The sequence below is a fragment of the Acomys minous genome (assembly GCF_964271855.1).
Source record: "Acomys minous genome assembly, chromosome: 16".
Classification (NCBI taxonomy): Eukaryota; Metazoa; Chordata; class Mammalia; order Rodentia; family Muridae; genus Acomys; species Acomys minous.
The window spans coordinates 21,855,305-21,879,084 of NC_140498.1; the positions used below are offsets into that span (position 1 = coordinate 21,855,305).

General features: G+C 43.5%; 1 protein-coding gene, 1 long non-coding RNA gene and 1 pseudogene across 3 annotated transcripts in view; 1 reads left to right on the forward strand and 2 right to left on the reverse strand.

Annotated features, from left to right (window-relative positions):
- The window catches only part of LOC311586831, a 38,195-nt gene that overhangs the window by 13,866 nt on the left and 549 nt on the right, over positions 1 to 23,780 (reverse strand). The window contains exon 2 of the long non-coding RNA XR_014775674.1: positions 19,537 to 19,692. This is a non-coding gene — a long non-coding RNA (uncharacterized lncRNA). The remainder of the gene's footprint in view (positions 1 to 19,536; positions 19,693 to 23,780) is intronic.
- On the reverse strand, positions 990 to 1,925 carry LOC311586826 (olfactory receptor 2Y1B-like; the record flags this gene model as incomplete). Its single annotated transcript, XM_084763044.1, has 1 exon — positions 990 to 1,925. One exon carries the CDS (start codon positions 1,923 to 1,925, stop codon positions 990 to 992), a length of 936 nt encoding a protein of 311 aa, XP_084619170.1.
- LOC311586830 (peptidyl-prolyl cis-trans isomerase A-like) lies at positions 16,512 to 17,110 on the forward strand (annotated as a pseudogene). Its single transcript has one exon. The product of its transcript is annotated as a peptidyl-prolyl cis-trans isomerase A-like (transcript).

Below are 23,780 nucleotides of genomic sequence, written 5' to 3' on the forward strand. Positions count from 1 at the left end.
CAGATCTGTTAGACCGTTTCACCTTAGATCAGTAGTCCAAGGTTGGGGTATAGAACTGTAGCTGGAGAACGTCCACAGCCTCCTGGGTCCCTGTGGGGGCCCTGGGTCCCTCCGTGGATTGGACGGGTGGTCTGAGGTCTGATCCACATGTTTTCCTGAGTTTTCCCTAGGCCAGCAGCTCCAGACTCTGGTGCTTCACCACTGACAGTTCAGTCCCAGATACTGAGTTATATACAGAGCACAGCTGCAGCTCGCAGGCGAGTACCGGCCTAGACTCTGGGGACTGGGCACCTGTTCTCCATGGGCCAGTTGGATGGCTCGAGGCCAGACCAACCTGTGCTGTGCACTGTGTGGACCCCTCTCACCTAGGGCTCTCCAGAACTTGCGGTCTGTAGCTCCCAGCTAGGTTCCCCAGTCTCTGTCCTGCAGATAAGATACTGTGCGTGTTCGCCGCAACCATCTTGGATCTCCATAAACAAAAATTTAAATGCCCTGAGTTATGATTGAAGTCATACAGGGCATGAGACATTGGGAGAGTGGGGTGGTGATATTGAGGTCCCCTCAAGCTGATACTCCACACCCATGCACATGCAGGGTGCTCACTAGGGAATGTTCTGTTTTGTTTTAATTTTTATTACTTATTTCTTGCGCGCGCACACGCTGCACACACACACACACACACACACACAAACACACACACATACTTGTACATGGAGATCAGAGGTCTTGACTTTCTCCTTCCACCATGTGGAATCCAGGCCCCAAACTCAGATGCACAGGCTTGGCAGCAAGTGCCTCTACCTGCTGAGCCATCTTGCTATTCCAGGACCATGTTTTGTTTTTGTTTTTGTTTTTCTATTTGTGTGTGCTTTGACAGTTTCATGCATGTACATAGCTAATTTCAGTGTTTTGAAATCCATTTCTCCTCTTCCACCAAAACCCTCTGGACTCTCAGAATATAGAACGCTTTATTGATCACCTTTCCCTTCCTACCCAGTGGCTGTGCCTCTCCCTAGCACCCTCCACAGAGCCCCCTTCACATCCTTGTTCCTCAGGGTATAAATCAGAGGGTTGAGCATGGGGGTGACGATAGTATAAAAGAGGGCAACAAACTTCCCCTTGCTCTCAGAATAGCTGTCCTTGGGCTGTAAGTATGTGTAAGTGGCTGAGCCATAAAAGAGAGAAACCACCAGGAGGTGGGACCCACAAGTCCCAGTGGCCTTTCTGCGTGCAGCCATTGACTTGACCTTCTGCACAGCCCTAGCTATCTGTGCATAGGAGCCTAGAATGAGCGTGGCTGGCACAGCAACAATCACTGCTCTGGCCACAAACATCTTGGCCTCGGTTCCCTCCGTGTCCTCACAGGCCAACTTGAGGAACACAGGCATCTCGCAGAAGAAGTGATTCAGCCGATGGCCACAGAGGGGCATCGCCATCATGAGTCCTGTTTGGATCAAAGAGTTCAAGAGGCCTCCCATCCAGGAGATGATAGTCAATGCCTGGCAGAGAATGGGGTGCATGATGGTCATGTAGTGCAGTGGGCGACACACAGCTGCATAGCGGTCAAAGGCCATCACCACCAGGAGCACACTCTCTGTGGAGCCCAGGGCAAGAGATATAAACAGCTGAGCCACACACCCACCATAGCTGATGGTCCTGTACAGTCCATGAAGGTTGATCAGGAGCTGGGGCACAGTGCTGGTGGTGATGCAGAGGTCCAGGAAGGAGAGGTGTGAGAGGAAGAAATACATGGGAGTGTGTAGTCGAATGTCCATTCGGGAGAGAGCAATGATGGCGGTGTTGCCAAAGAGCGTAAGGGAGTAGAAAATTAAAATATAAATAAAGAAGATGAGTTCTAGTTGAGGCCAATCTGAGAAGCCCACCAAAATGAAGCCTCCTGCCAAAGTGGTGTTGTCGCTTCCCATAGCCTTTGACCTGCACAAGTACCAGGAGGCAATTCAGTGCATCCTATGAAGAGTAAGGGTTCATACACTGTTTACAGGATTCTTTGCATACTCCTAAACCATGAGTTTCTTATCTGTTCTCATATCCAGTTCACTTCCCTCCAGCCTTCTACTCTTACTCTACTTTAGGCAGAACATCTATGGATTAGGAAAGACATCATCTTTGTTTGAACCATATCTCTGTGGTCTTTTTGTTCCTACACTTTAGCCAGGTCTCTCAGTCTTGTAGATTTTGTTCTCATTACATTGAGATTTGTATGTAACCCAGCACCGTGGAAATTGCTTTAGAAATAGAGAGAAAGCGGTTATGGAAAAGGCACATACCATGCAAATGAGACTAGAGCTTAGACTCCCTCCAACATCCACAGAAACCTCTTCTTTGCTCAGAAACATCAGTGAGTTGTCAGGCTCAGATGTGTCTTCCTTATTTTAAGATGACATCATTAACTTACTGCGCCAGCATGAAGAATGCAGCAGTTGGCCTCTCATCCCACAACCTTATTACTGGCTTGGAGATAGATTGGTGGTACAGGAACTGCCTGGTGTCTGGGAAGCCCTGCTTTTATTATTAGACCCACAAACATATTTCACTATTTATGGAGGCCACACATACACATAGGCACTGAGAAACACAGAGAGAGGTGAAGGTAGGCACTCACCAGTCTTTGCAATGAGGAGCATCAGCAGTGCCAGATATGTCAGTGCCTAAATGCTCAGTGCTTGATAAAGGGAGTTAGAACCAAACTGTGTCATTAAAAGATAATTTAAATGCATAACAAGATATTAAGACTAACCCATTTCCCCCTGTTGTGCTTGCATATGTAACCCTTCCATCAGTCTCTGGAAACCTGAACTCAAGCAAAGCTGAGTGGACACTAAATCATTCCCTGTGCTCTTTCAGCGTCAGACTCTTGTGCCAACAGCAACATCCACTCTGGAGAGATCACGCCACGTTTATTCTTTCCTATAAATATTTGTGGTGATGTTCAAGACTCCTTTATGAAGTGTATAATAATAACTCACCAACTTTCTTAGTGTAAGACCAGAAAATAAAACTGGATGGTGGTGGCACATGCCTTTAGTCCCAGCACTTAGGAGGCAGATCTCCAAGTTTGAGGCCAGCCTGGTCTACAGAGTGAGTACCAGGACAACCAGGTCTACACAGAGAAACCCTGTCCTGAAAAAAATAAAAAAGAACGAGGGGAACCAGAAAATAAAATGCATACAGTCTGCTCAATTGAAATTCAAAGTCTGGGTGAATACATTGCTTTTTAAACACTGATTTCCTACACCACAGAACCTTGCCTCAAATTAAGAATACTCTTACATCCTCTGCCACTCTGATAAATTTTTCTTCATTTACTTTCAACAGTTTTGGCCATGGTTCTTCTCCCCTGGATCTGATCTCTTCAATTTGCTTTGCATTTTAAATACTTGGCATCTCAGAAATTGAGTTTTAGAAGGGACTGTAAAACCCATGTGGCTTACCAACCCTGTATTCCCTTGAGTTCAGGGGAAAAAAAAAACAGTTGTGCTTACCTCTCTCAATTCAACCTGGAAGATCATGTGATTCCTGTTACTCTTTGGTCCTGACATCATCTGGTCCTGATGTGGAGGGCTTGAAGCCTACTTGTAATCCTAGGTTAGTTTTGCTTATACATATGAACCTCTTCCCTAACGGTCTCGTGAGCCCGGGCACACTGCTAAGAAGAAGGAAGTGCCTTCCACTGCACTCTGGTCCCTTACCCTAACAAAGACTAGGAAGGTCCTGGTATATTATTAAGCCACTCTTTCCCCTCTGGACATTGCCAGTACCTCTTTAATAGCAATGGCAACAGAACTATCTATCAACTGTGGCCTTTGAGACCTCTGGGCCCCAGTGTGGCAATTATAACTGACTGGCTGGTTCTTGCTGTCCTCACCTCCTTCAATTCCCTGCACACTGCCCAACCTTAGCTCCTCTATTCCTCCATACTCTGCCAAGTCTAAATTGATCCATTCAGGGTCCTTAGAACACACCCTTTCACTTGACTCACACAACTTTATATTGTACGATTCCTCACATATCCCCAACTTGGACCCAAGTCCTGTTATCCCCAAATTATATCATATTCTGTGTCTCACATAAGCCTACTATGTTTGCCACCAACCCAGTGTGCTATTTCTATAGAATTCTAATCAAATGTGCATGTTCTCAATTATGCATATCATTGATCTGAATAAGCATTTACTTCTTTGATCAAAAGCTTGTCTTTTAAGGGGTTCTTTAGATTTCATGTGAATTTTAGAGTAGATGTCTTTGTTTCTTGCAACTAAAATAACTTTTGCCACTTTGTGGAAATGGAATTAACCCTATAGAGTGCTTTGGAATAGCATGGCCATCTTAACAGTATTGAGCTTCCCAATCCATGGCCATGGGACCTACATTTGCTTTAATTTATTTGGCCACCATTTTATAGATTTTCATATACTGGTTATTTACTTCCTTGGTTAAATTAATTTCTGAATTTTTGTTGTTGTATGACAAGTGATTTTTTCTCAGTCTTCTTTTGGAATTACTTAATTTCTCCTTTAACATTTTTTGAGGCCTGGGAAAACAAAAGAGTAAGAAAATGGGGTCCTGGAGATCCAAGATGGCGGTGAACAGTGTGGACCGTGTTTGGAAGCTCCAGTGAACAATTCAGGAGATTGCACAGATTTCTGAGCCAGGAACACCAAGGTCCCCACACCATGGCAGCAGAAGTGCTCCACGGTTCAGAGGGACCAGGGTGCGGAGGACCTGCTTGCCCCTGCACATGGGAGGAGCGCAGATTTCTCGGATCAGAGCAGCAGCAGCAGAGACAGCAGTGTCACCAGCGGCACCAGCGGCACCAGCGGCACCAGCGGCGGTGGCTGAGGTTTGCAGCTCAGAGCCTTCCAGTGGAGGCGATTGGTGTGATGGATGGTGGGAGTTGCTGTGGGAGAGGGAAGCCTGGACAGGATTTGGGTCGTGTGGTGCCTGGAGACCCAAACTGGACTCGGCAGACAGTTCAGCCACAGAGCCCTAGGTTTGCTCAGTGAGCTATGCCGTGGAGACACTGGCTCAGCTCAGCAAGCAATTCTGCCTGAGGCACTACCTCAGTGCAGCCACAGCTCCCCTGCTGCGACACAGGCTGAGCCAAGTGCTCACTTCCACCCTAGGCACGAGCTCAGCGAAGCCGCAGTTTTCCTGCTGTGACGCAAGCTCGGCGGAGCGCTCAATTCCACCCTAGGCACTAACTCAATGCAGCCGCAGTTCTCCTGTGGTGAAGCAGGCTGGGCAGAGTGCTCAGTTCCACCGAAGGTGCCAGCTCAGCGCAGCCACAGTTCTCCTGCTGTGGCAGATGGTTCAGGCCCTGAGAATCTAGCTGAGCTCGACCCGTGGTTCGGGCCAAGTATCCCTGGCTGGACTTGGCAGGGGACCCAAAAGGCTGTGGATACCTTGGCCTGATCCAATGCTCATTCAGAGACCCAGAACGAATTGCAGAACCCACAGCAAAGGGGAGCTGAGGATCACTGGCTGTGAGAGCCTAAAACGACAGGGCTAACCTCCTGCCATCCACACCAGTGAAGTATCAGGGCTTCCAGCCTACGGAAATCGTGAAAAAACAAGTGAATCTATCATCAGACTCCCTCCACCCAACTCTGGAAGTTACCCAACAAAAACATAGACGGCAAGATGTCTAAAGGACAGTGTAAAAGCATACGCAAAAAACCCCAAAACAACATGGCGTCTCCAGTTCCCAGCTATCCCAAAGAAAACAACCCAGAGAACTCAAATACAACGAAAACACAAGAAAATGACCTCAAATCCTTGGTAATGAGGATGATAATGGAGGAAACAAATAAAATTCGAAATCAGATGCAGGAAGATACAGCCAAGCAGGTGCGAGACATAAAAGAAGCACACAGAGTGGAACTGGAAAATTTTCAGGAAAATGTAAACAACCAGATGAAAGAAATAAATAAAACGGTTCAAGATCTGAAGACCTGTAAAGCGACAATGGAAGAAGCTCAGGAATATACAAAAAATCAGATGAAAGAAATAAAAAAATCTGTTCAAGATATGAAGATGAAAATGGATTCAATGATAGACACACAGACAGAAGAAAAACGAGAACGTGAGACCTCAGAGAAGAAGGCGAATGACACAGTACTGAGCTTTTCTAACAGAATCCAAGAGATGGAAGAACGAATCTCAGGTCTAGAAGATACAATCACAGATCTTGAGGCAACCATTAAAGAAAATGCCAAATCTGGAAAACTCCTGACACAAAACATCCAAGAAATTAAGGACACCATGAAAAGAAGAAATCTGAGGATAATAGGCATTGAAGAAAGAGAAGATATCAGACTCCAAGGCCCAGGAACTATTCTCAACAAAATCATAGAAGAAAATTTCCCCAATCTAAAGAAAGAGATGCCTATAAACATACAAGAGGCATACAGAACACCAAATAGAATTGACCAGAAAAGAAAAACTGCCCGTCACATAATAATCAAAACACAAAACATACAGAACAAAGAAAAATATTAAAAGCTGCAAGGGAAAAGGGCCAAATAACATTTAATGGCAAACCTATCAGAATTACACCCGACTTCTCAGCAGAGACCATCAAAGCCAGAAGGGCCTGGACAGAGATCCTGTAAACCCTAAGAGACCACAGATGCCAGGCCAGACTACTTTACCCAGCAAAACTATCAATAACCATTGATGGAGAAAACAAAATATTCCATGACAAAACCAAATTCAAACAGTACCTATCCACAAATCCAGCTTTACAGAAGGTACTGGAAGGAAAACTCCATCCCAAAGGGTCAAGCTACAACCAAAACTACTCAGGAAATAGATAACTATACCATGGCAAAAACACAACTACACAAATGCTCAACTGGAACCAACATCAAAATTAAGACTCTTAATAGTAACTGGTCATTAATATCTCTCAACATCAATGGTCTCAATTCTCCAATAAAAAGACACAGACTACCTGAATGGGTGCATAAACAGGATCCAACATCCTTCTGCATTCAAGAAACACATCTCACCCATGATGATAGGCATTACCTCAGGATAAAAGGTTGGAAAAAATATTCCAAGCAAATGGTCACAAGAAGCAAGCAGGTGTAGCCATTTTAATATCGAACAAAATAGACTTTCAACCAAAATTAATCAAAAGGGATGAAGATGTACACTTCATACTCATCAAAGGTAAAGTCAACCAAGATGACATCACAATTCTGAACATCTATGCTCCCAATACAAGGGCACCCACATTTGTAAAAGATCTGCTAAAAAGGCTTAAACCACACATCGATCCCCACACAATAATAGTGGGAGACTTCAACACCCCACTCTCACTGAAGGACAAGTCATTGAAACAGAAACTAAGCCGAGAAATAACATCATTAACCAATGCCATGGGTCACATGGATCTAACAGATATCTATAGAACCTTTCACCCAAACAAGAAAGAATATACCTTCTTCTCTGCACCCCATGGAACCTTCTCCAAAATTGATCACATTATAGTTCACAAAGAAAGCCTCAACAGATACAAGAGGATTGAAATAATACCTTGTATCCTATCAGATCATCATGGGCTTAGGCTGCAATTCAACAACAACAGAAATAACAAAAAGCCTACACGTATGTGGAAACTAAACAACTCTCTGCTAAATGACACCTGGGTCAGGGAAGAAATAAAGAAAGAAATCAAGGAGTTTCTGAAATTCAATGAAAATGAAGAAACAACATACCCAAATTTGTGGGATACATTGAAAGCAGTGTTAAGAAGAAAATTCATAGCACTAAGTGCCTTTAAAAAGAAATTGGAAGCATCGCACATAAGCACCTTAGCGACACAACTGGAAGCCCTAGAAAAAAAAGAAGCAGAAACACCCAAAAGGAGTAGACATCTGGAAATAATCAAACTCAGGGGTGAAATTAACAAATTAGAAACTAAGAAAACAGTCCAAAGAATCAACAAAACCAAGAGCTGGTTCTTTGAGAAAATCAACAAGATAGACAGACCATTAGCCAAACTAACTAAAAGGCAGAGAGACAGTATTGAAATCAACAAAATCAGAAATGAAAAGGGAGACATAACAACAGACACTGAAGAAATACAAAGAATCATAAGATCCTACTTTGAAGGCATATATGCCACAACATTTGAAAACCTAAGGGAAATGGACGATTTTCTTGATCAATTTCACTTGCCAAAGTTGAGTGAAGAACAGATAAACAAGCTAAATAGTCCCATTTCCCCTACAGAAATTGAAGCAATCATTGATAGTCTCCCAACCAAAAAAAGCCCAGGGCCAGATGGTTTTCAGTGCAGAATTCTATCAGACATTCAAAGGCGAGCTAATACCGATACTCTTCAAGCTACGCCAAAAGATAGAAAGGGATGGAACATTACCAAATTCATTCTATGAGGCCATAGTCTCATTGATACCTAAACCTCACAAAGACTCAACAAAGAAAGAGAATTTCAGACCAATTTCTCTTATGAACATCGATGCAAAAATACTAAATAAAATACTTGCAAAACGAATACAAGAACAAATCAAAGATATCATTCATCATGACCAAGTAGGGAACTGGGAAAACTGGGAAAAGATCTTCACCAACCCTACATCTGACAAAGGTCTAATATCTAAAATATATAAAGAACTCAAGAAATTAAACACCATCAAACCAAATAACCCAATTGAGAAATAGGGCTTGGAACTAAACAGAGAATTCTCAACAGAAGAATATCAAATGGCTGAGAAATACTTAAAGAAATGCTCAACCTCCTTAATCATCAGGGAAATGCAAATCAAAACAACTCTGAGATTCCATCTTACACCCATCAGAATGGCTAAGATCAAAAATTCAAGCGACACCACATGCTGGCGAGGATGTGGGGAGAGAGGAACACTCCTTCATTGCTGGTGGGAAAGCAAACTAGTACAACCACTTTGGAAATCTATCTGGTGCTATCTCAGAAAAATGGGAATAGGGCTTCCTCAAGACCCAGCTATTCCACTCCTTGGAATATACCCAGAAGATGCTCCAGCACACAACAAGAAACTTTGCTCAACCATGTTCATAGCAGCCTTATTCATAATAGCCAGCACATGGAAACAGCCTAAGTGTCCATCAGTAGAAGAATGGATAAAGAAACTGTGGTACATATACACTATGGAATACTATTCAGCTATTAAAAATAAGGAATTCCCGAAATTTGTGGATAAATGGATTGAGCTAGAAATGATCATAATGAGTGAGTTAACCCAGAAGCAGAAAGACTCAAATGGTATATACTCACTTATATCTGCATATTAGCCCAAGGGGCATGTCCCACGAAAGCCTTCACTTACCAGGAAACTGAGACAGAGGGGAGGACATTCTATTGGGACTCTAGATGAGAGAAGCATGGGAGAATGGCAAAGTAGATGGATCCAGAGGGTCCTAGAAACCTACAAGTAGAACATTATGATAGGCAGATTTGGGCCCAGGGGTCCCGCTCAAACTAAGGCACCAGCCAAGGACAATACAGGCGGTAAACCTTAAACCCCTACCCAGATCTAGCCAATGGACAGAACATTCTCCACAGTAGAGTGGAGAGTGGGATATTACTTTCTCACATACTCTGGTGCCTCACCTTTGACCATGTCCCCTGGAGGGGGAGACCTGGTGGCACTCAGAGGAAGGACAGCAGGTTACCAAGAAGAGACTTGATACCCTATGAGCATATACAGGGGGAGGTAATCCCCCTCAGGAACAGTCATAGGGGAGGGGAATAAGGGGAAAAGAGGAGGGAGGGAAGAATGGGAGGATACAAGGGATGGGATAACCATTGAGATGTAGCAAGAATAAATTAATAAAGGAAAAAAACAAAATTTAAAAAAAGAAAATGGGGTCCCCCATACTCTCCCAGAGTGTACAGAATTTCATCCTTGGGGTGAACTACAAGTTTCTCCTGGAACAGTCCATGTGTATCCAACATCTACTTCTAGGCTTCAAGCCATATTGTACAGAGGCAAGAGATGCCAAAAGAAAGAAATTATAAAAATCACTGCTAATTTGTTAGTATTAAGTTTTGTTTTTCCCCTAATCTATCTATTGATTTTCAGGTATTCAAATAAAAGTTTATGTTTTCTGCCTGCAACTTATAGTTGCTTTCAATGGGAGAAACGAAACAGAATCTGTTCATTCCATCTTCCCCAGAAAAAAAAAAGATAGAAAAATAGACACACACACACACACACACACACACACAAGGGGTGCAGAGAGAGAGAGAGGGTCACATACTTATATACAAAGAGACACAGACACACACAAAATCACATTCCCAGCTTGAGCATTTCTTTTATGGAATGTTAGAATACTTAACTTTAAAAAGACAAGCAAGAGCTGGGGAGATGGCTCAATGGGTATAGGCATTTGCCCCCAAACCTAATGACCAGAGAACACCAATTTCCATAAGTTATCATATAATTTCCATGGATGTGCCGTAGCATGCACATGCCCTCACTCAATAAATAAATACATTTAATAAATAAGTTTTGTTTTGTTTGTAGCCTTGGCTGTTCTGGGACTCACTCTATAAAGCAGGCTATCCTCAAGATCAAAGATCTGCCTGCCTCTGCCTTCCAAGTGCTGAGAGCCCCACTGTCTATACATATCCCGAAACTGTCTGACCACCAGAGACTACCAAACCAGCTAACACCAGAGGCATCACAATGGGAAGAGGTCAGTGTAAGAACACAAGCAACAACTCCCAGGACCATTTGATACCACTAGAAACCAACAGTCCCACCACCACAACAAGCCCTGAAGATAATATCACATCCAACACACAGGAGAAAGATTTCAAATCTGAAGTTATGAAAACAATGGATGCCTTAAAGGAGGAAAATAAATTCCTCAAACTAGAACAGGAATACACAAAGAAAGAGATGGAAGAATTGAACAAATCACACAAAGAAATTAGTGAAAGAAAGGACACTACAATCAAACAGGAGAAAGAAATAAATAAAAGGATTCAAGACCTTAAAATGGAGATAGAAGCAGTGAAGAAAATACAATCTGAGACAATCCTGGGAATGGAAAACCTAGGGAAGAAGACAGAGCCTACAGACATAAACATCACCAACAGAATACAACTACTTTAGAGATCAATATGTCACTTTCTCAGAACACTTAGGATAGTGCTACCTCAAGCACTCTTGCACATCTACCCAAAAGATGCTCCACCACATCACAAGAACATTTGCCCAACTATGTTGATAGCAACCTTATTCATAATAGGCAGAATCTGCAAACAACCTAGATGTCCCTCAGCTGAAGAATGGATAAAGTAACTCTGGCACATTTACACAATGGAATACTACTCAGCTATCAAAAACAAGAAAAACTTGAAATTTACAGACAAACGGATGGAACTAGAAATGATCATCCTGAGTGAAGTAACTCAGACCCAGAAAACATGCATTGTATATACTCCCTTATAAGTGGATATTAGCCCAACATAGACATCCTCTGAGAGATTCCACCCAGTGGGTAATCAGGACAGATACTGGGACATGCAGGTGGACTCTGGGTGAAGATCTGTGAATTGTGTGGAAGAGTTGGGAGATAGAAAGGCAGAGGGGGCGGAGAGTTGTCAGAAGCTTCACAGGGATTCTATGGTAAGATTAGCGGATGTGGACCCAAGGATGCCTGCACAAACCGGTGCACGAACCAAGGAAAACTGCAAGCAGAAGCCCTAGATCCCCTCCACATGGGGAGAGGGGAGGAGGGACTGCCTCTAACAAGAACCCTGACGCCCTCGATTTGATCAATGTCCCTTAGAGGGAAGCCCTGTTGGAACACAGAGGAAGGGGATGCAGGCTATCCAGATGAGACCTGATAGGCTGTGGTCATATGGTGGGGGAGGAAGACCCCACCTGCCAGAGGTCTAGGGGAGGGGAATAGAATAGAAAAGGAAGGGAGGTGGAAAAGGGAGATAAGAGTGAGGGGGTCACATTCAGGATATAATGAGAATAAATAATAATAATAATAATAATAATAATAATAATAATAATAATAATAATAATAATAAATTTTTTAAAGAACCTTCTCTGACAAGGGTAGGAATTACACAAGTCTATGGAGACAAATATCAGTATTTAGGAAGAGTTTAACAACACAACTCCTTAGCAAAGCAACAGAATTCATTCATTTCACATGTTTATACATGATGTAATGTGACCATAACAGACACTAAGGACTCACACACTAAGAAATGTTGATATTTGTCTTTCTGAGATTGGCTTAATTTGTTTAATATGACTATCCCCATCTCCACCATTCTTAACATTTACAAAGTCACTCTTCTTTATGAATGGAAAGAATTCCATCATGCTACATTCCTGTTGCAAAAAAAAAAAAAAGCATGTACATTTGACACTTACAGTCACCTCTGCATGTTTAGATCATCATATACAAGTGTATTTGAAACACCATCTGCAACCTTCTGTTTGCCATTGCTAAGTCTGAGATTTTAAACCTTGCCTACAATTTGGGGATGAGAAAGTGATGGCTACTGGGGAGGGCCCTCTAGGACAGGATATACATAGATGGTCCATGTGATGATGATTGACTGTGTATCTTAGAAGGAGTCTCTCTGCCTTAGGTATCTCTTGGTGGAAAGAGGAGGAGGAACTGGTGGAGGACAAGTCCCTGGTCCCTTCTGCTTTTGTTCCTGGCTTTTTAAAATCTCCCTTGGGTCATTATATGAAGATATCACAAAGGCCTCATCATGATCTGAGATGTTGCAGCATGCTGTCACCAACTTGACTGCATCTGGACTTCACTAAAATCCAAAAGTGTAGGGCCATACCTCTGGGGGAGCTTACTTAATTGAGTCATCTGAAGTTGAAAGGACCACTTCTATTCTGGGTCACTCAGGGCAGAACAAACCTTTAATCTAGATCTTTGAGGACACACACCTCTAGTCTGGGCCACACCTCCGATGGAAGTCTTTATAAAGGGCATGAAAGACATCAAAACTGTCTTTGCCTGCTTGCTCTCCCCTTGCCAGCAGGTCTCTTCCTTCATTGGCATTGGAGCCTGCTTGTTCATGGATCCAACACAGACTAAAGAGCACCAGAGACATGCAAACTTGTGAGGGAAACAACTCTTGCATTCTTGGACCTCTGCTCAAAAGCAGCCATTGCTCCATTCGCTGGACCACAGTCTGGAAGAGGGAAGGCTTATCTATTCAACCTGAGCATGGAATCAAGAACCTCCCACCCAGACCTTTCCTGTCAACCACTGTATCAACCTACCAGTCAACAGAGCACCTGTGACAGAAGGAAATCAGCACAGATGATGGAAAAGCCCAGGAAGCGCAAACACTGTTCCAAGGACTCCAGCCAGATGAGGACAGGAAATGAGGGCAACTCCCAGATGAAAAAGAGACAAAACACCTTGTTAAAGAAGCCTGAGCCGAAAGCCAATGGCTACCAAGGTTCTGCTGCCCAGAACCCCGGCACACAGTGCCACCACTGCTACACAAGAACCTGGTGACCTCTCTTACAGTAAATTGTATCGTTTTGGCCTAGGAGGCTAATAACTGACACAGAGTCTGAAACGTACGTTAAAGCTGCAAGCGCTATGGCTGGGTGGAATCTAAACGGATTCTAATCTACTCGTATATTAAAATAAACTACTCTAAACCCCATAACATATATATATATCCCAAGCACTTGCCAATCTGGTCCTCGGAGTCTTCTTCCTCTTTCCCCATCAACTGTCAACATCTTCTCTCCCCATCAAACGTCAAATCTTGGCTCCTCTCTCTCTCCAGGAAGTCCACACCTTCCACTTCCTGTCTTTCTGCCCAGCTGATTGGCTAAATGGTGCTTTATTGACAGTTATTATATTAATTCCTCTACAATACAATACAATACAATACAATAAGACATTCCTCTACAATTACCCTTTTTAGTCTAATAATACAAAAAACAACCCTTTTACCTATACATTTATATTATTACACCAATATACAATATACACACACAAGAAAAAAAAATAGAGAGAGCAATGTCTTGAGTGGATGTAACAAATGTCAATAAAGTGCTGTTTAGCCAATCAGCTGAGCAGAAGGACAGGAAGTGGAGGGTTGGACTTCCTGGAGAGGGGGAGGAGCCAAGTATTGACAGTTGAGGAGAAAAAAGAAGACGGTTGACAGTTGATGAGTTGGAGAAGCGCCCCAAGGATCAGATTGGCAAGTGCTTGGGATATATGTATGTTATGAGGTTTACAGTAGTTTGTTTTAATTTACAAGTATATTAGAATCAGTTTAGATCCTGCCCGGCCATAGTGTTTGCAGCTTTAAAGTACGTTTCAGCCTCTCTGGGTCAGTTATTGGCTTTCTAGGCCGAACCGATACAATTTATTGTAACAGACCTCTCTGCGAGCCGTGTCTAAGGAAATTTATGGAGACTACAGTCCAGATGCAGGCCCAGCTCTGTGGCTCTCCGCTGACCCAGGAGCAACTCTCTTAGTTCTCGGAGTCTCTGAGAGCCATGGTGCAGACCTTGTACACCTTGGTCACCCAGGCAGGCTTTGTCTTCCCTTCTGAGGGCTGGCTTGTCCCAGCCCCCATGTCTGCCCCCTGGGAGCTGTCTGAGAAGGCATCTCACAGTCCTTCCTTGGAGGGAGGAAAGAAGATCACAGATCCTGCAAGTCCATCAGACAAGTTCTGAGCCAAGACCAGGAGATCCTCCTAAGCAAAGGGACAAAAGACTACTCCATCTCCCTTACAAGCCTTCTGCCAGAAGGCCCATGGCAGCCATTCTTGTCAGTTAGTTACTCTATTCTCCTTTCCTTTTCCCACCCAGCATCAAGGTGGTCAACTGTCACAGCAACAAAGCTGAGACAGACCGAACCGAGTGCTTACTGAACACACATTCGTTGCCACGAAATATGCTTGCAAGTCTAGAGACATTACTTAATCTCCCTCAACAACCCAGCAGGAAAGTCTTTCATCTGTGGGTGATGAAGATGAGGTTCTGAAAGGCTCACCTGCCCAAGGAAGTATTCACAGCTCCAATCTGTCAACCTGGACAACACACTTCTCTTCCCCTGTGTTGTGTTGGCTGGCTCAGCCCTCGGAAAACACTTTGAAGACCCAGCCCAGACAAGAAAACAAATGAGGCACCGGGTCCAGTCTTCCATCTCCACCACCTTGCTCCCAGGCTAGCCTTCACAAAGGCTAATACTTCCCTATCCAGCTCAGCCAGAGAGCCTGCCAGCACCTAGCCTGGGAGGGCTGACAGGGTCACATGGCCATCTGTGCTGTCTGCCATCCAGGTACAGGAAAGAGTTTAGACTGCAGTGGGTCTCACCTTTCCTAAAAATGCTGAGACCCTTTAGTAAACTTCCTCATGCTGTGGTGACCCTCCAAACCATAAAGCCATTTTCGTTGCTACTTTATAACGGTAATGTTGCTAACTGTTATAAATTGTAATGTGAATTTCTGTGTTTCCCCACCCCCACCACAGTCTTAGGCAACCCCTGTGACCAGAGTCACTTGACCCCCTAAAAAGGTTTTCCCCGAGAGTTGAGGGCCACTGGTCTAGAGAGTGGAGGAAATGAAAGGTAGCAAGCAGATGCAGGGGAGAGAGAGAATCCCTGCCGTGCTTAGATGTGAGTCTAGGTAACCCTACTCAACCCCACCGCCATCACAGAGCCAGCAAAAGGGCTGCGTGGGTGTTAGATAATAAAAGCGAGCACAGTCTCTCCACTTCATAGTGTGTTTCAGTGACCACTAAAGAGAGTTTATGCCTCTAAGGTCACTCAGCAAGTGTGGAAGAGAGTCAGCTCATGCCACACCAGCCCGTGTTCACTCACACCCTCGTAAGTTCTGCCACTTAATGTCTTGCACAGAGGCCAGACAACATGCACCACCCTACAGCCAATATGGCCACCACCCAGTTCAGCCTGCCCGCGGGGAGGAAAGGCCTCACTGAGACTATTTATAGACAGAACTTGAGCCATTGTAATTATTACAATGGAGTCCAGTCAGTATGTTCCTGAAAATGGGAGGGCAACATAGATTTCTAGAGAGAGGGTTTCCTCAGTCAGGTTATTGTAAAATATATGAGAAGTTGAATTGCTTCTGGAAAACTTTCATGTTTTCTGTATGGAGTTTTTTTCCATCCTCAGATTTTTGTTTAAGCTGATGATAACTTGTGTCTATAGGTAAAGGGGCAGGTCAGATACAGAGCACTTGCCAGCATGCGCAAGGTCAGAGGTCAAGCCCAAGCATAAATCAGTAAATAAATAAATCCTGTGTATAGTACTATCAAGGGCTATGATGAAAGCCTATTCCAGGACCTAATATTCGCCACAGGCTTTTAAAAACACACAATTAGTGATGCCGGGCCTGCCCTGACAATATCGAACAGATCCTAGGTCAGGGAGCGAGGATTAAGAAATGCTAAAAGGGCAGATGCCTCTGTCCCCTGTCACCACTTGCTGTAGCCATGGTCAATCCCATTGTGTTCTTTGACATCCAAGGATGATGGCGAGCCCTTGGGCTGCATCTCCTCCCAGATGTTTACAGACAAGTTTCCAAAGACAGCAGAAAACTGTCATACTCTGAGTACTGGAGAGAAAGGATTTGGATATAAGTGTTCTTCTTTTCACAGAATTATTCCAGGATTCATATGCCAGAGTGGTGATTTCACATGCCATAATGGCTCTGGGGGCTGGTCCATCTATGGGGAGAAATTTGAGGATGAGAACTTCATCCTGAAGCATACAGGTCCTGGCATCTTGTCCATGGCAAATGCTGGACCAAACACAAATGGTCCCTAGTTTTTTTTATCTGCACTGCCAAGAATGACTGGCTGGATGGCAAACATGTGGTCTTTGGGAAGATGAAAGAAAGCATGAGCATTGTGGAAGCCAAGGAGCGCTTTAGGTCCAGGGTCAGCAAGACCAGCAAGAAGATCACCATTTCTGACTGTGGACAACTCTAATTCTTTTGACTTGCAGGCATCTTACCCACCAGACCATTCCTTCTGGAGCTCAGGAGAACACCCCTACTCCATCTGCTTGCAGAACCCTGTAATCTCTGCTCTCACTGAATCTCTTTGGGTTCAATATTGTCCTCATTCCTCTCCAAATTTAGCTGGGTTGCAAAGTTAAGTTTATGATTATGAATAAAAAGTAAATAGGAAAAAAAGAAATGATGAACAGAAATAAGAAACCGAAGCAAGAAATAGTCAGAAACAAAGGATAGACTCAAGAGGGCTTGCAGTCAATACCACAAGACCTTTGACTTTATTTATACACATCTCAGGCATGGGAGACAAAGCAGAAGGTCGCTCTCAGGAGATAATGCCAACATTCACATGGGGAAAGTAATGTCATCTCAAGCACCCATGTCCTGCTTCATTGGGTGCTGGAACAATCAACTCTCAGTCTTGAGGCCTCAGTGTACATTTTCTTAAAGTCTGAAGACCCTGAGTGTACACTTGGCGGGACATCATGTTTAATCACAGTCTCAGAAACTCATGTGACTCTTACGCTGGAGCAGAGAGCACGAGAGCAATGCACGTGAACAGAGAGCCTTTGCAAACAGCTCCCAACATAGTGAGTAAGAATTAAGTATATAGTAGTGTGTGGTAAATTTTCTTATTATGAAATACCAGAAATTAAGGAGGTGAACACATTATTTTTTTAAATAAAGCAATATACATGTGTAGCAATACAACTTACATGTTAAATAACACTATAATAAAATTATTTACTAGAAGTTTTGGTAAGGTTGTTTGTTTTCAATTAATTAATTTACTTTATATCTTGACCACTTCCCCTTCTAGTCCTTCCCTCTGACCTTGGCCCCTAGCCCCCACTCTGGTCCACTTCTCCTTAATTTTTCTTCAGAAAAGGGGAGGCCTCCATGGATATCAACCAGCCTTGGCTTATCAAAGTACAGTAAGATTAGGGACATCTTCTCCAATTGAGGCTAGACAAGGAAGCCCAGTCAGGGAAAAGGGTCCAAAGGCAGTCAACAGAGCTCAGAGACAGCTGACTGTTAAGTGTCCAACATGAAGACCAAGCTACACAACTGTTACATATGTGCAGAAAGCCTAGGTGAGTCCCATGCATGCTCAGAAATCTCTGTGAGCCTCTATGGGCCCAGATTAGTTGATTCTGTAGGTTTTCTTGCAGTGTCTTTGACCCCTGTGGCTCCTACAATCCTTCCTCTCTCTCTTCCCCAGGATTCCCCAACAAGAATATCCCCAACATCTCAAGGAGAGGCCTCAGATCAGCAAAAAGGCACGTCCCACTTCTTTTTTCCCAGAATCCCTGGCTGGAAACTAATAGCAGGGGAACAAGTCACCTCCATGAGAGCAGTAAATTATTTTTTTTTTGAGAGCAGTAAATTAAACATGTATCTGTCAATTGGCAACTTGAGGTCCCCAGGGAAGAGTGGCTGGCTGCACCCCCAGCAAAGGGAAATGCTGGGACATAGGAAGCTCATCCACCAAGCAATCAGCTGCCCATCCCTGCCAACTTGCTTGGAACCGGTGCCTGCCACTGACCCAGTGTGTGCTGGGTCAAAATACTGTTTTCTTCTGTCTGACAGCTTGACATGTATCTGCTTCTGCAAGTGAGACGTTTGCTAAGGATTTAGTGAACAGTCTAAATGTGTCTGTAGACACTGGCGCCCTTGCACATAATATATAAATGATATGCGTAAAGGATTTTTGTTTTGGTTTTTTAGACAGGATCTCGTTCTGTAGCCTGGGATGGCCTGGACCTTGCTACGTACATCAGTCTGGCTTCAAACTCACAGACAGCTTCCTGCCTCTGCCGTGCTGGGTTTGAAGGTATGCCACCTCCATGTTCCAGCACTGAGCTGTGTTTTCCTGTCTCTCCTTAATATTCGTGTCTATGTCCCTAAGCATTCCCACACTAACTCCTCAGTGCTGAGTCAGCCTCCTTGAAGTGAGGCCCAGGTGAGGCCCCTCTCATAAACCCACAGTAAATAGAACAGGAAATGAACTTTTCTTTTGTCTGATTTGTTCATTGTGGAGAAAAGGGAGAAAAAGAACTGAGAAATATGAGTGTTGATATATGAATATATATTATTTATTTATTAGTTTTTAAAAAGACACTTATTTTATGGATATGAGTACTTTGTCTTCAGGCACACCAGAAGAGAGCTTCAGATCCCATCACATATGGTTGTGAGCCACCAAGTGGTTACTGAGAATTGAACTCGGGATCTCTGGAAGAACAGCCAGCGCTTTTACCCACTGAGCCACCTCTCCAGTCTGTTTATTGGTATTTTGAGACAGGTCTTTCTCTGTGTAGCCCTGGCTGTCCTGGAACTCACTCTGTAGACCACGCCGGCCTCGAACTCAAGAGATCTACATGCCTCTGCCTCCTGAGGACCGGGATTAAACGCGTGCCTTGCTTGCCACAGCCCATCAATATATATACCTTAAAATTTTTCATCGGTGGCTTCTCTCTCTGAATCAGATACTGACTTACGTTTGCAGAAATGGCTTAGTGCTCAATGCTGCTTGTGAACCGTTCTCATCTTGTTCCTGTGACAGCTGTCTGGCCGAGCTCCTACCTTCTTCCTCCCTGCTGACTGTGTCTTTGTTGCTGTATAAAGCATGTGCTGTCCATAAAGGATTTTTCTCACTAGAAGAAATACACATATGATTAACTATGTAGTAACGATAACTGTATCCATTTAAATTTTCCCCTTTGATTATGTGCTGCCACGTCTGTGTGTGAGTATGTGCTTGTAACTAACTGCAGGTGCCCATGGAGACCAGAAGGGGGACATTGGATCCCTGGAGCTGACAGTGCAGGCAGTTGTGAGCTACCTGGTGTGGTGCTGGGAACTAGGTCTTCTTCAAGATCAGTGCATACTCATAACCACTGAGCCATCTTCTAGCTCCCATGATAACTGTCTTTTTGCAGAGAAGTAGGGAAATACAAAAACATTAACAGTGATAAAGTGCTAGGAGTACGGGTGAAATCCCTACCAGGTTGTTTTCTAATGTGCATGCATTTCATTATTAGGAAAAATGGTGGCTCAAAGGTCGGGACAGGGTGTTTCTGCTTAGACTTTGAAGGTCCTAAAACCTCCTGATATCTGGGGATGAGGGTGGGGGTTGCTGGGTACCTGGACCTCTAGAGTTCAACATAAGCCTGCTAGTAAAATAAAGCTTCCAGGGACCCCATGGGTCTGTGGTTAAAGGTTAATGTTATCCCATCTTGAATTGCCTGCACTCCTTGCCCTCCTAAGGGGAGGCCACATGCCATCTGAATGATAGGAGGCCATCAATATGGTTTTCAATCTCCACTTTGATCAACTTGTGCACTATGGAGTGATGGCGGGCTGAAGGCAGACATTGTTTCCAGGAAAATTCAGCAGGTACATTGACCCCCTGGCCCACAGTGGGGTAGCCTGTGCTTCCAACAGCAGAGATGTGTCCTCCTTCCTTCCATTGGAAAGCCTGTCCCTGAGTTGACAGTGGGATTTGGGGAAGAACGAATACAAAGGATAGGATAAACTAGTGAAGGGAATCAGGTTGAAGTTGGAGTTCTCCCCAGTGCAAACTGAGACTAACCAGGTAGGTGACCCCCTATAAAGGTAGCACCAGATGGCAGCCATTCCCACTGGAGACCAAAGCATCTCTTCAGAGACACTGACAGCCAGACAACCCATATGTTCAAAGGTGGACCCACAGCTGGGGCCCTCTTTAACAGATGGGGTCTTCGTTTTTGGAACCCCTCAGTTGCTGTCTGTTTGCCAAGCTGTAAGGAAGCTGCCAGGATGTGTGTGGCTGTGTAGTGCTGAAGAGGCCAGAGAAGCAAATCAGAAATGGAGTCGACGGCTCAGTCAGCATGGGGCCAGGTCAAGGGTATGGTCATCTTGGGAGGACAGCAGATGGTGGTTAGGTCATCTTCAAGAAAAAGTCCCAAGTTGTCCTTTAAGCTTCACCACTAGGATGCCAACCTTGCCCAGCAGATTCTCTAGCTTGGCCTCCTGCTGGCACTCTGATACATTGCCCTCCTTTTCTGCAGAGCCTTTGCCCAGTAAACTTCTGAGTGGCCATGCACAGACTGCTCTGAGAAAGTCACGAGAAATCCAGACGTGGAGCACCATAGTCCAAAGCATGAGCAATGCTTAATATTATCCACAATGCTTGGAAACACAAGGTTTCAACCAAATGTTTCAGAATTTTTCCTCTCTCTCCTTTGCCCTGTCCCTCTCCCCCTTCCCTTCTCTCCCTCTCTCTTGGGATGGGACCTTCCCAAGCCTACTAACATGAAACTCATTTATATTTCATATATTCCTGTACATAACACTGAAAGAATATACATAATACATATGTATATATGTATAGATGAATCTATGAACATATGCATTTAATGTACCTATGCTTTGACTAGGACCCATCCTATGAGGTTAGTTGTGGAATGTTCCATTGGTGGTGTCACACTGGCAATCAGAATGTTTTTGAAATAGTGGCACACCTCTGTCTGTAAGCCTAGCATTTGGAAGGCAGAGACAGGAGGACCCTGAATTCAAGGCAGTGAGTTCCAGATCTGTCTATGCTGTATCTAAAAAGGTTTCGGTTTTGGAGTAATTGGATTTTGTATTTTCAGATTAGAGATACCCAGCATGTATATTTCTAACTATTATCATTACTACTATCATCTCTATAGGACTTTAGTGCACAATATTTATTCAAATAGCTGTTTCCCATCTCACCCATTCCTGTTGGAAGTGTTAGCTTCATTCACCACATTAAGCAAATAACGAGGAGTTTCACATGCACTCACTGAGAGAATGTGCCAAGATGTATGCACTTCACACATTCTTGACAGTTTTAACCCTGTTTCTTTTGTTGAGAATCTATGGGGATAAAGCCCCTAGATTTTATGCATGTGAAACTGCTCTATGCATTTATCTTTACTAATACATAAAATTTTAACCAAATGTAACGTTGAGGAAAGTTGGTTAATTTTCTGAGCCTTTTGAAGATGTTAGTCCACTGTCTCCTGGATACAGGGCACAAGTCCCAGATGCCATTATCTTGTGTGTTGTTCTGGATGCTTTAAAAAAAATACTACACCAAAGATATGTCTATCTCCATTTTTATTTACACATTGTTGCTATGTGTTTGGAGAAAACATATCTTTAAAGCATTAACCCACTTACCATAGACATAGAAGTGAGAAAATTATAAATAAACATGGTAGATAAGAATCTACTCCATCTCATAGATAAAATTCCCAAAACACTCCATCAAATGCATCAGTGCATTTTTAGTCAACACCATATGCCAGAAAATTCCATTGGCTGCCACCTTTACTTTTAGTTAGAAGTAGTCTTATTTCACATGCCACGCGCTGGCTCGTCAGGTGCTCAGCACAGAGACAAACCATTCCCTCATGCTTCTTCCTGACAGGTTTGTCACAGTAAGTCTTGAAAGCTCTAAACTACAACTGCATTCATTTACCCACAGAGGAAGAATTGTTTTTATTCTCGTATACAAAGGGAGGAACACGACAAATCAACTCAACAACGTGTGTGAAGTTTGGTTGCTGTTTGAACTGCCTGGGAAGGCATTGAGAATGCTGCTTGTAGAAAGCGTGTAGCTTCCTGCCTGTGTCTCCACAAACAATGGCTTCTAAGGGATATGACTAGGGTCTTCTTTACTGCTCTTAACTTTGTGAGAAAAAGAAAGTATTTTCAACTATTTTAGAGTATTAATTATAGGGACATATAAGTGTGGATGTTTTAACCTGCTAATTTGCAATGAGGCCAAAGTTGATAGGCTGATAGGCCGGGACATTTGGGTCATCAGCATCTTCAGCAATTTCAGAAACTCATGAGTCTAATCAAGTCAACCAAACCTCATAGGAGACCTTGCAAAGAATTCCTGTCTAGTGCGGTTTCCCAAAATACCACTAGAGGGCAATCTCGTCTAATGAAGACCAAAGTTCGATCACACGTTTGTTTGGTAGGCCCTAGATTAAAATTTAACTATACTGTCGATTATGATAAGTGAAACAGAAAATAAAATAAAATATGCAGATGCCTGTGGAAAGGAAAAAATTTAATCTAGGAGTTGAAATGAATGAGTTTCACTTCTTTCTAATTTTCTACATTTTACAATGGCTTAACAACATTATTTGCGTGATAAAAATATCTATTAATAAAGAATTGATGAAAATTAGCACCCCATCATCATCCAATCAATACATGGGTGATGATTTGAATAGATACTACTCCAAAGAAGGTTCAAATATGTAGGCTTTAAACTTTTTCAAAGCTACTTTATTTGGGTTCTTTAATGCTTAAACCTAGGGAGAGTAGACCTTTTTAGACTCAGTCCTTGGAGCAATTCTACTCAGTCAGGATTTCAGCAGACCCGTTAAACAGCAAACCAGTAACTCAGCAAAAGTGACTGCCAACCGCTACAGCTGGAATCCGGAGACCTGGAACCTCAAAGTGTTCTCTGAAGCGTATCTTTCTAGGAGCATCTCAGAGTGGAGTGATGAACAGCCAAATGATGGGAAGCGGTATCAAAACCTCTTATTTGGGCGTGTGTGGTGTGGGTGTGTGTGTCCCCTCAGAGTCCGTACTAGGACGTTTATCAGTTAGCAAGGACCATGCCCCCAAAAGAGGCAGCCCCTCTTCTAGTGGACAAACATCACGTGTCCTCTCACCTACAGCAAAAAAATGCAAAGTAAAAGTGCCTTGATAC